General features: G+C 37.7%; 1 protein-coding gene across 1 annotated transcript; it reads left to right on the top strand.

The window, feature by feature from the left end:
• The first annotated feature begins 8,682 nt into the window (after positions 1–8,682).
• LOC104220993 (GDSL esterase/lipase At1g33811) lies at positions 8,683–11,953 on the top strand. Its single transcript, XM_009771964.1, has 5 exons — positions 8,683–8,947; positions 9,141–9,265; positions 9,672–9,920; positions 10,610–10,865; positions 11,580–11,953. Exons 1-5 carry the CDS (start codon positions 8,698–8,700, stop codon positions 11,801–11,803), a joined length of 1,104 nt encoding a protein of 367 aa, XP_009770266.1. The 5' UTR covers positions 8,683–8,697; the 3' UTR covers positions 11,804–11,953.
• The last annotated feature ends 6,221 nt before the right edge of the window (positions 11,954–18,174 follow it).

Below are 18,174 nucleotides of genomic sequence, written 5' to 3'. Positions count from 1 at the left end.
ACTGGGATTCAGTATACAGGAATGATAGCGTCATCATAAGTGGCATATCTTACAGCCTATGGTTTCTAGGTATCGAGAAGTCTAATTAAGAGTGTAAAGAAGAGTTATAGATGATGTGATATCTCGCTTGATGTTCTAGAATAATACAAGGGAATCTATGATGCAAGCAAGTTGAAGGAAGGTTGCGAGTAGTATAAATAGATATGAGTAGGTAGCAAGCTAAAGTATGGTAAAGCGACAAGGTTTTAGGAAGACAGGAGTAAGGAATAGAAAGGGCGAGTGAGAAGGTGAAGAGAATGGATAAGTCCTTGAGATTAAGCCCATAAAAAAAAGAGATGATGGTTTCTCTAAGTTATAGAAAGCTCAGTATAGCCTGAATTAACTCAAATGAGTTTAAGACTAGTAGTATTTAGAAGAGATGGAATGCTACCCTGGTAATAGAATGAGGGTGTAATTATGGCAAATATAGGATGACGTTTGGGCCTTCGATTGAGTAATGATTTGAAGAAGAAAAAGAAGGGATTTCAAGAAATGTAAGTAAATCACATTGGGATGCTATGAATGGCAGTTATGGACGTATAGTATCGTCCCTAGGTGGATCACTCTAATTACTCCAGTTGTCCTCGATGAGACATGGGCCCTAGTGGCAGTGTTACATATAAAGTCAAGTTATCAATGGTAGATTATGGATCAACGATAAAGTAATCGGCAAATAGATGGATAAAGTTCCAACGTATGAGAGGAGATAAGGATTCCATCCTTTAGATGAACAATAATAAGGAAGCATTGAAGGACTTGGATTTATACATCTATGATAAGAAGGGAGAGAATAACCTGGAATTGGGTAGCAGACCTCGATTATAATAAAACCAAGGAAATATTCCTAGAGATTGGCTAAAATCTATAGGAAAAAGGGGGAGAAGAGTCGCATAGGCGCACTTACAAAGTCAGAGTCGTACAGGCTGCATGATAAAAGGAAGAAATAGTTACGAGATTTGAAGGATTCCGACCACAAGTCGTGGTGTGAGAAAGAGGCCTAAAGGGGGGAATGCCCTGGCCTTTGGAATTATTCACAAAATAGTTGCCTAGATGGCAAGGAGAGTACTAAAGTATTTGAAAGACATAAGTTATGAAAACGCTAAGTGCATTAGTCAACATTCGAGGGCAAATATTCCAAAGGGGGAAATGATGTTACACCCCATATTTTCATACGTGAAAGTACGCCATAAGTAAACTCATGGAAGCTCGGAAATGAGATGTTACATTCTGCATTTTCATACATTAAAGTTTCATCATAAGTTAATCGATGTAAGTTCGGGAATGAGATTTATTATGTAATTATAAATATTACGCTATTTCAAACAAGTGATAAATTAATTTTTGAAGGTGAAAGGGTAAGCGAATCGAAGAAAATGAGTTCCGTAGAAGTTTGGAAATTTGGGGATAAAATATGGCCCAAGATATAATACCCCATATTTATGGAGTAGTGTCATACAAGGTACCACATGAACATGATAGTAAAGTGTATAAAGTGTGTTAAATGTATGTAGTATTTTAAGTAATTTGAGATAATTCTTAATTATGTGGCCAATTGGTTAAATATTGGATTAATAAGGAATTAATAAATTGATTAGGGAGTTGGTGGATGGTTAATTAAGGTCTTTGGATAAAGACCAAGGATCTAACGTGGCAGCAAGGCCTTGTCCAAATTATGACTCTTACATTTGAGTGGAAATGTGGCATATTTAAGTAATATGTGGCTTATTCATAATATTTAAAGCCTAAAACCTCTCTAATTCAAAAGAAAGTTCATATATCTAAGTAGGCAATGGATATTCACACAAGGATTCAAGAATTCAAGCATGAAAATTCCTTAAGCATCTTAGCAACGTGACTCTAAAGAAGCCCGGTAAAATCTTTCTCAAGAATATCATACGGATTTTTCTCTACTCCGATCTTGCCGTCGTGAGTTTTGTCCCAATTGTCGTGTGTTAGAAAGATTGTCCAGAGAATCGGCTCAGGTATGTTAAGGCTATCTCTTCTTTCTTTTTGGCATAATCCATACGATACAAACAAATCGAGTAAATGCACAACTTCCATAACTGACTCTATTCTTAGAAATGCTAGAGAGGCTTATATTCTTGATTCTCCATGTGTCCTATTATTACATCTCATGTTCATGGGTCTCAGAAAATACGTAAGTTGATAAAGTTTACTTCATGATATTAATCAAAGGCATAATGGTCTTATGATGTTCCGAGAGATTTTATTGACTTACTTCTCATGCATTGAATTCATTTATAAATGTGCATTGACCCATGATCAGATGACGTTATATACGCGTATATATGTATATGTATATGGGATATGGAAAAAGGTTACGGGGTTGTATACGCACCACCACCTGATCAGCCAGTATACGTTGATGATTTGCCCATAGTGGCCGAGATGATATAATGGGATGCCCTCAGTGGATTGAAAATGTTATGAACACATGTACCTATGCACGACATGACATTCATACGCATATGCATGACACCATAAGTATTTCATGATTTGCAGAGTTATCCAGACTTATATGTCGAGTCTTTTACTCCATGTTTCTCTCATGTCTATTATTTACTGATTTTCATTCTTTACATACTTGGTACATTATTTGTACTGACATTACTTTTTCTTGGGGATGCTGCGTTTCATGCTCGCATGTCTTGATAAATAGGTTGAGAGTCATGCAAGTAGGCTATCAACTTAGCGGAAGATATTGGTGCGTTCTATTTGCTCCGGAGTTGCTTATTTGGTCAGTATGATTTGGATGTGTATTGTTTAGTATGGCGGGCCTTGTCGCGACCTTTATGATACCTATGTACTCTTAAGGGCTTGTAGACATATGTCATGTACGTAAAAGATTGTAGTCCTTGTCAGCTTATATTCAATGTACGAGTGATTATTTTGGTCTTATAGGCCCGTATATCTTATGTATAAGGTTGTACTACATGTTTTATTCTAAATATCCTACGGCAGCCTTTTCCATCTCATTTACCTATGTTATCATGATACGGGAAGATACGATATGTTGGTACTCAGTTGAGGGAGGTACCGGGTGCTCGTCACTGCCCATCAGTTTGGGTCGTGACATGAATACTTTGCTTGAATTTAATGATCTTTACAACTTGAAGACTCTGCTCAAATTTGAAGAGCTTTAGGTCTTAAATATTTAGTTCTAATTTAAATGAGATTTGTGATATTAGTATAGGCTCATGTGCCAAGAAGCATTATAACTTGCAGTTTAGGCTCGTGCATTAAGGAGCATTATAACTTGCAATTTAGGCTCAAATTCTTGAGTTTCATATCTTGCATGAAGCGTTTTGGTGTTTAATTCATGTTTTTATATGTAATTATGATGTTCCAAGCATGCGAGCGACATAGTATAATGTTTATGTACTTGTATGGATGGTTAGTGTGAGGACTTGTCAAGACCCGAAATTCCTACCCTCGGGACCGTGATGTCGCCTAACATTTCACTTGTTAGGAAAGCTAATATTAGAGGATTCTTTAAGCCAATTTTCATCAATTTCAATAACAGAATCAATTAATCTAAACAAAAGTTAAAACTGAGTGTGGAATAACATAAAAGCCCAAAACATCTAATACAATCCGGATCTGGAGTCACAACTCACGAGCTTCTAGAATTTTCTACAAACAAAATATGAAATAAATTTAACTTTTTTGAACTAAAAGAAATAGTAAAATAGGGGAAAATAGAAGTGGACTTCAAGGTTTGTGAATGCCAACAGATCTACCTCGAGTCTCCAATGAGCAAATCCAAGCTGTTACGCCACACGAACAGCTAGGTTTGGTACCAAAGTCTGCACAAGAAGTGCAGAGTGTAGTATGAGTACAACCGACTCCATGTACTCGTAAGTGTCGAGCCTAACCTCAATAAAGTAGTGACGAGGCTATGGAAAGACACCCACGTAATAAACCTGCAAATAATACTATATGTACAAGATAACAACAATAAAAGCTTAACATGTAATATTGGGAGGGGGACATGCTAAAGGGGCTCAAGATACGAGAGATACAACGGAAATGATAACCAGAATAGTCAATAGGCCTTTAACCGGTAAAAAAATAATTAAGCACAATGAAGAAAATTACACGGCATCACCCTTCGTGTTTTTACTCTCACTCTCAGTATAAATCAATAGATACATCACGACATCACTCTTCGTGCATTAACTCTCATAACATGGCATGACATCATCATTCGTGAATTAACACTCACAATATGGCACGACATCACCCTTCGTGCATTAACACTCATATACGGCACGACATCACCCTTCGTGCATTAACACTCCCTCACCACATAACAATGAACAAGTAATAACAGGGAGATAGGATCAACAAGAACAAGCCTTACTTCAACAATGGTTCCACAATACCAATATCAACTTTGGAATCAATACTCAATTACCAAAAAGCCCATTAACACGGTAAGAACGATCAAGTTAATAGATAACTTGTCTAAGCATGGAAAACATGATCAAGATAAGCAATAATTGCAAGGAACAAGCCTCACCCATATGCTTTAACCCTACAATAATGCATAAGTACTCGTCATCTCACATATACATTGTACCCAACATCTAAACATGTAGAAAATAGACAAACAAGTCCTAATCCCTCAAGTCAAGATTAACCATGACACTTACCTCGCTCCAAAGTCAAAGCTCAATCACAACTTTGCCTTTCAAACAAGCCTCTGAACCGATATAATCTAGCAAATTACCAACCAAATGATTCAAATTAAGCCTTAGGAACTACCCACGATTGCAAAGGATTCAATTTAGGTCATTATTGAAAAACAAAAGTCAACTCCCAGGCCCTTTTGGTCCAAACCCAAAATTCAGACCAAAACCCAATTTCTCATTCACCCCCGAGTCTGATTATGTAATTTGTTTTTGAATTCAACCACAATTTGAGGTCTAAATCTCCATTTTACAAAAATACCTAATTCTACCCAAACCCCAAATTTTCACCATTAAAACACAAGATTTTAGGTTGAAATCTTAGAAAATGTAGTGAAAGATTGAAAGAAAATAGATTAGAATCACATACCAATGATTTTGGGAAGAAGGGTGCTTGGGAAAATCACCTCTAGGGTTTTCTTGTTTTGAAGATTTGAAGAATGAACAAAAATCCCGTCTAACTCCTATTTGATCAGTTGCAGATGTCGCATTTGCGATTTGCGAACACCGCAAATGCGAAGAAACAATCGCAAATGCGAAGTCCTTTCATTTATGTTGTCATCGCATTTGCGATGAATTGTTCGCAAATGCAAACATTGATCATCCGCAAATGCGACCATTTGATCGCAATTGCGATCATTGAACCCTCTGTCCCACTTCCCAAATGAGAAGTCTTATTCGTAAATGCGAACTTTTTCGCAAATGCGATTAGTTGCTCGCAAATGCGAACCTATCAGAGGTCACAAATGCGAAGCCTGACCTCGCAATTGCAAGGTCTGAGGCCTGCACCAGATCTGGAATACACCAGCATATTCCTAAGTCTAAATTTCACTCTGTAGCCTATCCAAAACTCACTCGAGCCCTCGGGGATCTAAACCAAATATGTACTCAAGTCTAAAAATATCATACGAACTTGCTTGTGTGATCAAATCGCCAAAATAACACCTAGAACTATGAATCGGATGCCAAAATCAAATGAAAATTTCAAGAAACTTTAGAATTTTTATGTTAACAACCGGATGTACGAATCTCGTCAAACCAACTCCGTTTCTCACCAAATTTGATAGACAAGTCATAAATATTGTATTGGACCTATAGCGAGTTCCGAAACTAAAATACGGACCCGATATCCAAAAAGTCAAACATTTCAAAATCATTAAGCTTTTAACTTTCAAATTTCAACAAAGCGTGATAACTCGAGCTAGGTAGTTTCGAATTCGATTCTGGGCATACGCCGAAATCCCAAATCACGGTACGGACCCACTGGGACCGTCAAAATACTAATTCGGGTCTGTTTGCTCAAAACATTAACCGAAGTCAATTCAAATTGATTTTAAGGCAAAAAATTTATATTTCTCAGTTTTAAGATAAAAGCATTCCGGAAAAAGACCCGGACTACACACGCAAATCGAGGAGGTCTAAGATGAGGTATTTAAGGCTTCAAAACGTAGAGTTAGGTTTTAAAACATAAGTTGATCTATCGAGTCATCACAGGCCCGAGGGGCTCTGGTGAGTTTCAGAATGATTTCAGAGTGTTTTGTTCTTTGCTTCAGGTTTGGGACTTAGTGTTATTTTCTCACATTTTGAGCCTTACACGTGGTACACGCGAGAGGCAATTTTTGAAGGATGATTTCACACATAGCTATTGGGTAAGTAATTTTAATTTAATTTTGATAATATAAATTCTCTAATTCTTCTTTCGAGCAAGAAATAAATTCAAGGCCTTTGAACTTGAACTTGAATTTAAATTTGACTTGATTTATCCGTCACGAATGTCTTGATAGTCGCCACCAACAGTGATTTTGTCATGAACAAGTAGCCTTGATCTTGAACGCCTTGTATTTGATTTTGTTCTCGATCTTGAACTTGACTTCTTGAACTTGAACTTGAACTTGATTGCTTGAAACTCTAAGCTTGTGGAGAAATTTACGACATTTGATGCACGAGCTCTCTCTTGCTTCTTGTTATAACTTCCGGTGTCTTTTCTGAGTTATGAAAACTCATATTTATAGTAGTGGAACAGAAGAGTTGTGATGAGAACACACTCTTTTTAACCAATCAGATTGAGGTGTGATACATCCGCATTTGATTGGCCAGAGCATGTCATTTGCACATGTGACGCAGTTTTATTGGCCTTCTAATTTAATTTGGCATGCCTTGTCATTACGTGGCATGACCGTAATGTCTCTTCCATTTGACTTGGTGTGCCATATCGTTTGACACGTAGCACAAAACTGGACCTCTAGGAAGAAAATATCTTGGGCTTAATGAAATGGGCTCATTATTTGTAGTCCGAGTAAATAGACTAGCCCAATAAATTTGGACTTATTTATTTAACTCTTGTATGTTGAACTAATATAATTAATCTTATTTGGCTCATATATTTATTTGGGCTATTATATATATTTAAGATATAGTCTAAAATATTTGTTAAATTTAAAACCAATAAATGTTAAATGCCTACAATCACACCATGTTAAGAGTATCTTTTGATCGTTTTAACCCAACAAAAACAAATTGAAACTGAGGGAGTATTATTACACGAGGTTTGAGTTTTGTAAAGGCTGACATAGCTTTAGCATTTGATATAAACTTTTGGAGCTCGTAGTGTTAAACGTGAAATAATATTTATGTGGTTATAAAATTATATTATTAGAGATATATTGGAAAGTTTAAAATTAAATTATTTTCAATTATAGAAAGAAATTATTTTTTTAGCAGACCAAAAAAGCAATTAATTAATTTAATATAAAATGGAATAGAGAGAATAAAAATCTTTCGTGTTTCATATAATCATATTGTGATCGATTCTTTGCAAATCATTATTTTCTTGCAGGTTGAAGTTTGAAACTCTTCTTTTGATAGGAAAAGAAAATAATATTTATGTAGCATATGAAGCAGTAGCTATCCATACTAATAATATTAGTATTAGTCTTATACTTTATCATTTTAAGATTTTTATTACTACTTGCTATTTCTTTCGTTTCAATTTTCTTGCTATATTGTTGTTATATTACTATCTATTGCTACTGCTTCTTTTATTTTCCATCTTTCCTTGAGTCGAGAGTCTATCAGAAATAACTTCTCTACTTTCTCAAAGTAAGAGTAAAGTTTACGTACACTATCTTCCCCAAACTCTATTTGTAGGATTACATTGAGTTTATTGTTGTTGTATATGTAGCAGTAGCTAAAATTAACGTATACATAAGCATCCTTCTTTTTTGGGACTTCATCTTTCTAAGGGTGTGTTTGGTATGAAGGAAAACATTTTCCGGAAAATATTTTTCAATTTTCCATGTTTACGGGTTTAGCAATTATAAAGTATACGGGTTCGAAATTTCGCGGTTTCGAAAGTTTAGCGGTTCGAAAGTTTATGAAATTTTTGGGTTCGGAAGGTTGTTGATTTGAAAGTTTATGGCTTCATATTTATTATATCTAAAGTTTTTATGAACACTCTTGAAAAATTATTTTCCTTAATTTGCGTACCAAATATCGAAAAAATTTACGTACCAAATATCGAAAAATGAATAAGACTACTACTTATTTTCCAAGAAACTATTTTCTTGGAAAACATTTTCCGTTATACTAAACACACCCTAAGTTTCTTTTCATTTTTTCTTAAGGTATGAGTTTCCTTTCCTCATTAATGAATCGCCTTCTCTATAAGGAACAAATTAAAGCCTTTGTAAGAAGTGATCACGAGATGCACTCAATGTCACCGCTATATAACTAATACTCACACATTCACACTAGCTACATACAACACCTAAAAAAAGCTATCCACTAGCATCACTTTCACGGGTTGTAACTCTTTGCCTTATCAAATTTGGCACATGAATCCCATAAAATATGTAACAGAAAACAATCACTACCTTACACTATAAATACAAAGACCAATAACAAACAACAAACACTACCTTGCTACAAATAATTTATTTTGAAAGTAATGGGGAAATTCTTTGAATTCGTTATATTGGCATTTTTATCTTTTTTCTTGTTGACAACTAAGGCTTGGTCACAAGAACAAGAACCCCAAGTTCCTTGTTTTTTCATATTTGGGGATTCACTTGTTGACAATGGCAACAACAATGGGATACTTACTCTTGCTAGGGCCAATTACATGCCTTATGGCATAGATTTCCCACAAGGCGCCACTGGTCGTTTTACTAATGGTCGTACTTATGTCGATATTTTAGGTATATATTTCTTAAGACTTTAAGATATGCTGACGTTGTATATAACTTTAACTCTTTCTTTAGTCAGCTTGTTATGCTAAAAGCTTATAGTACCAACATTAGTTCTTTTTTTTTTTTTTTTTTTTTTTTTTTTGCATTACTCTAATGTCTTTTGGAACATTGTGCATTTGGGCATTGGGATAAAATAATGCAGCTCAACTTCTTGGCTTTTCCAACTATATCCCTCCCTATTCAAGAGTTCGTGGTCGAGCACTATTAAGAGGAGCAAATTATGCATCAGGAGCTGCAGGAATTCGAGATGAAACGGGAAATAACTTGGTATACATAAACAAAAAAACTTAATTTTTTCTTGTGTTCATATTGTTCCTAATATGTTTTAAGTTGCAGTTTAACTTGTATAATTGACAGTGTAAAAGAATTTTGTGCAATTAGGTCACCAAAAAGATAACTATACAAGTAACTTTTGTAACAAGTAGTTACTCCGAAAGTAAGACGTGTAACCTGCTTCAATATGTTAAATTACAGTGTAAAAATTTCCTGTACTATCAAAATGCAAATAGAAAAAGGGGTCGGCCGGTGCACGAAGTATTCCGCGTTCACGCAGGGTCCAGAGAAAGGTCGTATTCCAAGGGTGTGATGTGGGCAGTCTGCTCTGATGATACAAACATATATAAGTTAAATTCTTTAAAATTGTCTCTAACAATAATTGTTCGTCTGAATGTAGGGAGATCATATGTCAATGAACCAACAGGTAGAAAACTTTGCAAGAACTGTTGAGGAGCTGAGGAGATTATTCAGAGGAAATAACAACGCATTAAATGGCTATTTGAGCAAATGTATTTTCTACTCAGGATTGGGAAGCAATGACTATCTCAATAATTACTTCATGACTGATTATTACTCAACTCATTCACAGTACACACCACAAGCCTATGCTACTGCACTTCTTCAAGATTATTGCAAACAACTATCGGTTAGTGGATTCAAACTTATACCAACTAAATGGTCACATTTTCTTATAATGAACAAGCAATTGATGACTTTTTTAAATTAGGGCTCTTTACACAAGTAGTCAGTCAGATTTACTGTTTAATTTTTCTACCTGATATACATAGCTTATACATTGATTATAAATGATCATACACATATTATACATGAATTGTACGAATATTATTTACTGGGCGATCATTTATAGTTTAAGCGGTTGGATGGACAGTTATTTAGGTTAATTTCGAGATCTGTACACAAATAGCCGAACGAATTTACGTACTGTTTACTTTTTCTAGCAAGTACTATCACTTTTCCATTTTATTTTACGTGGCAGTGTTTCACTAGGCATGAATTTCAAGGGAAAAAAAATTGAAATTTGTAGTTTTAAACATATACCATATTATAATCATACCTATAAAAGCAAGTCATTAAAGTTAAATGAGAAATTTAAAGTTAAACTTTTCTAAATATAAAAAAGGTGCATTTCCTTTCGAAAACGGACTTCAAGAAAAACCATGTATAATATATATAGAATAGAGAGAATAATAGAATGGATTAACCTATATATACGAACATCGTAAATTATACTATCAATATACTTTTACCTGTTGTACGTAGCAGGTAACCTGTCTTAATTTTCAGGTTAATTAATAATCTCTTCATGTTATTCAGGAATTATATAACTTAGGAGCTCGGAAAGTTGTGGTAACAGGAGTAGGACAAATAGGATGCATACCCTATGAGCTAGCAAGGTATGATGGAAATGACAGCAGATGTAATGAAGAGATCAACAATGCTATTCTCCTCTTTAACTCTGGACTCAAAAAGCTGGTTGTTCGTTTCAATAAGGTTTTGCCTGGAGCAAAGTTTGTCTTCTTGGATTCCTTTGAAAGCACCAAAGATCTTGTAGTCAATGCAAAAACTTATGGTAACTATTCAAATACTATTTGTTATTCAAAATATCAACAAATTCATGTCCAAACGCCTACTACTATAGTACTATTAACAAGTTATATGCAACTAGATGTGGCAATTTAAGCACAAACATGTTCAACCCGCCTAATCCGTCCAAGGTTGGGCTCTCATTGACCCGTCAATTGTTGAACTTGACTCATTGTGATCCAACTCATCTAAAGTTTGGCTGATTTTTGGTCCAAATTGATCCATGAGTAACTTTGCTAAAATATTTTTAATTTTTTTTTGTTTGATATGTTATATATGACCCACCCATTATTGAACTCAGCCATCTTTACCCATCCCATTTAAAGTTGGGCTGATTTTTAGCCCAAATTGATCAATGAACAACTTTGTTAAAATATCTTTAAAATGATATTTTTATTTGATATGTTATATATGACCATAACAAAAGGAAAAAAAATCTTATTTGGTAATTAAATAATCTATATAAAAAGTAACACACGTTATTAAAGTTTAGTAAGAGTTGGACGGGTTGGGTTTTGACCCAAAATTCTAGCCCATCTTAACCCAAGTAACTTTTGGGCGGGTTATATTGACCCGTTTATTTATTGACTCAGCCCATTTTAATCCGTTCAAAATCAGCCCAATCCTCCCATTCGACACCCATATATGCAACTATTTCGCTTTTTCAATAATTTCTAATTCTGTCTTCCAATATATATAGGATTTGAAGTGGTGGATAAGGGATGCTGTGGAGTGGGAAGGAACAATGGGCAGATAACATGTCTTCCTCTACAACAGCCATGTGAAGATCGTTCCAAATATATATTTTGGGATGCTTTTCATCCCACTGAAGTTGCAAATATTATCTTGGCCAAGAAATCATTCAGCTCCATCTCAAAGACATTTGCTTATCCTATAAATATACAGCAATTAGCTAGGCTCTAATTTTAATGACTACATGTTTGAATTGTTAGGTCCTTGTCTTTGGAGTGCTTAGCTTCATTTGGTTTTTGTTTTTCTCTCAGAATTGTCTTTTGCTATTGAATTTCAATATATTAAGGTCATGTACTCAATAACATTCAACTCCCTAATGAATTGTGTCTCTTTTGAATGTCTTGTTGGTAAAATGTAATTGTTTGGTATAGGTCGAGTTTTTCTTTCGATGAGAGTATCCATAACTACAACAGCAAAACATAATAACCAGGATTTAGAAAGAAAAGAAAATGAAGAATGTTTACTTCGAAAATACGAGTAACAATTAAATTTGATTAGTGGTTTTAAAGATATGTGATTTAGTTCAATACCAATTAATAATCAAGAAATAAGAAGTAGAAATAAAATATAGAAGTGAATTAAACCAATATTACTTAGCAGCAGTGACCTTGAGCTCAGTGGCCTCAAGGTGGCTTAGGGCAGTAAGAACAATAAAATAGGAAAAACCAAGTAAGAACAATAAAGCTAAAGGACAATTCTGCTGAATAGTAGGCAATAAGTAGAGAGTATATTCTTTGCTCAATGATTAGATGATGTTACAAATGATGGGGTCCCCATTATATAATAGGGGAACCCTAAATAAGGAATATTTCTATTTACAGTAAGGAATATTCTTGGTATAGCTGTCTAACCGCCTAGTACGGAATCGTACAATCATATTTTGGGATTTGCGCCATGACTGGGGACGTGGAAGGAATCTAACTTGTTCTGGTACAAATCCATAACAGTACTATTTCGAAGTCGAGCACACCCGTCCTCGGTATGCATCATGCTTCGCCTTCGAACTTGGGTCTGGACCCTCGAGCTCGAACTTGGTCTTACCCGGACTCGGACTTCGGACGACTTCTCAAGTATCTAGATCGAAGGCATTCGATCTCGACCGTATACAGATAGTCCTTACGTTTTTTAGAGTAAGATGATAAGAAATGATTTGAACCCCGATCTTCTTGAACCTCTTATGATGATGTAATTTACGTGATGCAGGCGTCTGCAGTGACCGAAATGTCCCATCGGTCCATTTTCCCAAAACATTGATGCACGCCAGTATTGGTCGGCCATTAGCGCCGCCGAACCATCATTGCCCATCTATAAATGTGAGGCGATTCCTCTGAGTAAAGAACTTTACTCTTTCTTTACATCTTTCCCATCCTCATCTCTTTCTCTACTTACCATTTCCACCGCCTCTTCAAGCACCGGAAAACACCAAGCTCTTGTAAGAAACACCATATCCTTGTGCAACCCATATTCTTTAGCTTATAATATTGGCTAAAACTTCCAAAATGGTCGCTAAAAAGGATAAAGCATCGTCTTCTTCTACCTCCCGGCCAGCCAAACCAGTGGTGCCGCCAACTCTTGAGGAAATCACCCCCGGTCCTTGCATAATTAAGAAGGACTTTAGTAGTGAGAATCCTCCCGACGTCCCAAGCCTATGCGAGCACGTATCTCGGTATATTAGCTTGATATCGGAAAAGCTAATCAAGGATGTGAAGAAGGACTGTGGCTGTGGAGATGAGGTCGCTGTTCAGATCCAGAGCCCCGAGGAAAGTATTACTACCCACGTGGAGGAGTTTTTAAGTGTTTACACTTACCCCTTCACACTTGGTCCCCTTGATCCAGTGGTGATTGACTTCTGCAAAATGTACGAAGTCACCCTCTGTCAGATTCACCGCTCTTTTTGGCGTATCATGATCATGTTGTAGTATTTTTCTATAAAGGTCGAGGGGTTGGAATTCACCATCAGCCACCTGATTTGATTGTATCAGTCCCTGTTATTTCAAGGGTTTATCAAGTTGCAGCGTCGAACAGCGAAATCCTTCTTTGTAGCACTAATGAAACCAAAGATCGAGGTTGGATGAGCTGGTTTGTTAGAGTAAGAACTTCGAATGTCATCCCGGGGATAAAATGCAGTTCCCAGAGAGGTGGAACTTTAATCGTAAGTGGAGTTTGTTTTCCCAGTACTATTCATATTCTGCTTTTACATTTCATAACCCCTTTATCCTTCATTTGGCAGCCAATGCCTGGATGCCCCAAGCAGTGCCTGACCTCGAGGATTGGGTCCAAAAGTTAGTTGCCACCTCTTCCTATGACGAAAGTAAATGGCGTGAACTATCGAAAGGTCAGTGGGAGGCCAAGAACCATGGTAAGTGTTATTCCCAAGTTTCAATCACTTGTCGTATATTGGTGGCGTCAACTTACTCACGCTCACTTGTGTAGGCCTTGGTGATGCATCTGAGATGAGGCCGGGTCCTCCCGGGGAAAAGACCAAGGCTTCGATTCCGAAATCGGAGAGGGACAAAAAAAGGAAAAGGGTTTCGAAACCTGAAGACCCTCAAGACAAGAAAACCCCTGCTCGAAGGTTGCGGAAAAGGTTTGCTCAAACGGGCGCAGATGCAGCCCATGATTCCCCGGATGATGAAGAGAATGATGATGAAGAGGTGGCTCTGGTGTATCAGACCAGGAAACCAATCGAGGCTGCCAAGCCTTCCGAACTGGAAACCTCATCCCGTGGTAAGGGAACCCCAAAGGAAGGAGCATCCAAGGCGAGGTTGATCAGGTCAAAGCTGATTGCCATCAATGGAAGGAGAGTATGGATCAGCTTGCTGCCGATAAGGAAGCTGTTACAGCCCAACTGGCCTCGGCCGAAACTCAACTCTGGGGCCTTAAAGCGAAAGGTTTGGCCTAGGCCAAGAAGACTGAGGAGCTAGAGGCAGCGCTCGCTAGAGCCCGGGCCGAGGCTGCACAGGCCAAGGCTGAGGCTGTATAGGCCAAGGCTAAAGCTGAGAAGACGAAGGCTGCAGCTGATAAATCCGTCATCATATACTTAAGAGAAGTTATGGTCGTTCAAGCTGAGCTGAGGGAGGCCTCCGACCGAGAAAGACGGAGCAATGATTTGGCCAAGTGTTAGGCCCGGAGGGACACTCTCGAGGAAATCCATGCCCGAGGGTTTAACCTTACTGAACAGATAGCCGACGCAAAGGCGCGGGAAACCAATGCCAGGTTTCTCATCTCTTCTGATGACGAGGACGTTGCGGGTGGCTTCGGTGACGGGGAAGATGAAGGAAATGACACTTATATAGAGGAGGCTCCTGAAGATACAGATGTCGAAGGTGCAGTTTTTGAGGACGTTGCTCCCGGGGATGTGAGCCCGAAAATAGACTATGTTCTCTTTTTCTTTTTTGTGCAAGGGCCCCTCGTGGGCATTGTAAATTTACTTTGTAAATCAACTTTTGTGAATATAAGGGACCCTTTTGCTTTATCTTCAGTTTGTGTTGATTTTCTTTTTGTCTTCATCTGTGAAAATTTTTATTGTATAACTTAAATGATCAATCCGAGTATTGGTTTGAACTCAGAATATAATGGAACCTTAGGCTTTTCACTGATGAACATAATACCCCTTAAGGTTTAGTCATTGCTCGAGCAAAGTTTAAATTGATTTGATAAGATCTCGAGATGTCGGAATTCTCGAGTCCGAGTCGAGTGCGAACAAGGACTCGACCTCTATATGTTTTGACCCTTAAGCCTTTTAAGTTGGCCCTTAAGCTCTTATACATCGGCCCTTAGGCTCTTTAAGTTGGCCCTTAGGCTCTTAGACATCGACCCTTAGGATTTTTAGCTTGGGCCGTTTCGGCCTCTAAAATGGTTACAATTTTTCCCTCTTTTTCGGCTAAAAGACTTAGTAAATATTTTGTATGCCTTAGCATGTGTTTTTTGTACCCGTTGGGTTTTTCAAGGGTTCGACGTATCGGAACCTCATTAGTAATTTCTTTGTGTATTCGTAATAGAATACATCTTGAGGTTTTTCCGAAGGTTGATGTTTATCGAAGCCTTTAAATTATTTGAGGGATGAATTTATCGAAGTCCTTAGGTATTTCGAGGGATGAATTTATCGAAGCCCTTTCTATTTTGCTTTTTCCAAGGGTAGCCTGATTTAACCGGTTTTTCAATATTTGAAGGCCTTAAATTTATCGCGAAAGTTGGACGTCTCTGAGCCGCATTATTTTGGCCGTAGCCTTTATATGACCGTAGTCTTTGATATGGCTGTAGCCTTCAGGTATGTTACTTGGACTTGTTTCCCGATAACTTTTCGAACTTGTATGAAAAGTTAGTCCCCGAGTATATTGGCTTTGGCCTTCGAGGGGGTGCCTCTTTGAGGTCTTGTGAGTCCGAGTTTTCGATGACTCAGATGTATTGACTGTCAATGACAGTCCCCTAGTATTTCGGGTGCTTTGGCCCTTGAGCTGCTTCCCATAGGATTGTAAGTGTAGAGATCATATGATAGTAAATTTCTTTGAGATACAAAGTGTTTTTGATATAACCATAATACTTCTTCAAGTAATTGATACATGCGTACATGTTTTGCCGAAGTATATTGGCCTTGACCTTTGTTTTGAGGGGGTGCCTCTTTAAGGTCTTGTGAGTCTGAGTTTTCGATGACTCAGATGTATTGACCGTCAATGATAGTCCCCGAGTATTTCGGGGTGCTTTGGCCCTTGATCTGCCTCCTGTAGGATTGTAAGTGTAGAGCTCGTATGATAATAAACTTCTTTGAGATACAAAGTGTTTTTGATATAACCAGAATACTTCTTCAAATAATTGATACATGCGTACATGTTTTGCCGTCGAGGCTCGACTATTCTATATGGACACTGTTCATTTGACCGTTTGGCCCATTACAAAGCTCTCCTATCGAGGCCCTTTAAGGCGTGAAGTATTTTCCTCAAAAATATAACCTCCGAGGGTGATGCCCCCTAGTATTCGAGGTTGATTGAAAAGAAGCCTTGGATACTGTTGAGTTCTCCTTAGGTAGCACATAATTGTTGCCTTGTTAAAAACCTTGTTGGTAAAACATATTTGGGACAAAATTTGATTTAAGGGAAAAAGAGTGCAACACATGCTTTAAAACCTAAGGCCTTTGTGTGAAAAGGGGTGTCTTCGAGATCGCGTGCCTTCGACAGCTTCGATCGAAAGATCTGTAATAAGTTAGTTTTAAACTTAAACGAACAAAAGGATAAAATCATACCTTAGCAGTAGTATCACTTAAGTAACGATATGTTCCAATTGTTTGGCAGTTGTTCACCTTCCATCGTGATAAGTTTGTAAGATCCTTTACTGACAACTCTGAGGACTCGTTACGGTCCTTCCCAATTCAGGCCTAGTTTTCCTTCATTTGGGTCTCGAGTATTGAGAGTGACTTTCTGTAGGACAAAGTCCCCGATTTTAAAATGTCAATGGTTGGTTCTTCTAGTGTAGTATGTTTCGATCCTTTGCTTTTGCGCGGCCATTCGAACAAGCGGCGCTTCCCTCTTTTCATCTAACAACTCGAGGCTAGCATTTGATGGCCTCGTGGTTTGACTCCTCCGTTGCATGTCAAAACCAAGCACTGGGTTCACCGACCTCGACGGGGATGAGGGCCTCAGAACCATATACTAGAGAAAACAGGGTGGCCCCCGTGCTAGACTTCGATGTTATCCGATATGCCTAGAGGACCTCGGGTAAATTTTTCTCCATTTTCCCTTTGCATCATCTAAACTTTTCTTTAGGTTTTGAATGATAGTTTTGTTTGTTGACTCGGCCTGCCCATTTCCAGTCGGGTGGTATGGTGTTGATAAAATCCTCTTTATTTTATGTGCTTCGAGGAACTCCGTTACCTTGCTGCCGACGAACTGCTTTCCATTATCACATACAATCTCGGCAGGTATCCCGAATCGGCATATGATGTGGTCCCAAATAAAGTCAATAACTTCCTTTTCTCGGACCTTCTCAAAGGCCTGTGCTTCCACCCACTTAGAAAAATAATCAGTCATAAATAAATTAAATTTAGCTTTACCTGGGGCCGTTGGTAAGGGTTCAACTATGTCCATTCCCTATTTCATGAAAGGCCACAGGGATAGGACTGAATAGAGTTGTTCCCCGGGCTAATGGATCATTGGTGCAAATCATTGACACTTATCACATTTTCTGACAAATGCCTTAGTATCTTTTTCCATGTTATCCCAGTAGTAGCCTGCTCGGATAATTTTGTGGACCAAAGACTCGGCACCGGAATGGTTCCCACAAGTGCCTTCGTGGACTTCTCGAAGAACATAATCGGTATCCCCTGGCCCCAAACATACCGCCAAGGGTCCATCAAAAGTTCTTCGGTACAATGTCCCATCTTTATCTAATGAAAACCTAGTAGCCTTGGCTCGTAAGGCCCTCGATTCTTTGTGGTCCAATAGAAGTTTTCCATTTTTCTAATAGTCGATATACTTGTTTCTCCAGTACCATGTTAAACTTGTTGAATTTATTTCGGCGTGACCCTCTTCAATCACAGACCTCAATAA

Source organism: Nicotiana sylvestris, chromosome 3 (genome assembly GCF_000393655.2).
Source record: "Nicotiana sylvestris chromosome 3, ASM39365v2, whole genome shotgun sequence".
Lineage (NCBI taxonomy): Eukaryota > Viridiplantae > Streptophyta > Magnoliopsida > Solanales > Solanaceae > Nicotiana > Nicotiana sylvestris.
The sequence above is the reverse complement of the archived record's forward strand: the minus strand, read 5'-3'. Positions and strand labels throughout refer to the sequence as shown.

Coding starts and splice junctions, on each gene's coding strand:
- LOC104220993 (XM_009771964.1), top strand. CDS start 8,698: ATGGGGAAATTCTTTGAATTCGTTATATTGGCATTTTTATCTTTTTTC. Junction 9,266..9,671: donor ATGAAACGGGAAATAACTTG/GTATACATAAAC, acceptor GTCTGAATGTAG/GGAGATCATATGTCAATGAA. Junction 9,921..10,609: donor ATTATTGCAAACAACTATCG/GTTAGTGGATTC, acceptor CATGTTATTCAG/GAATTATATAACTTAGGAGC.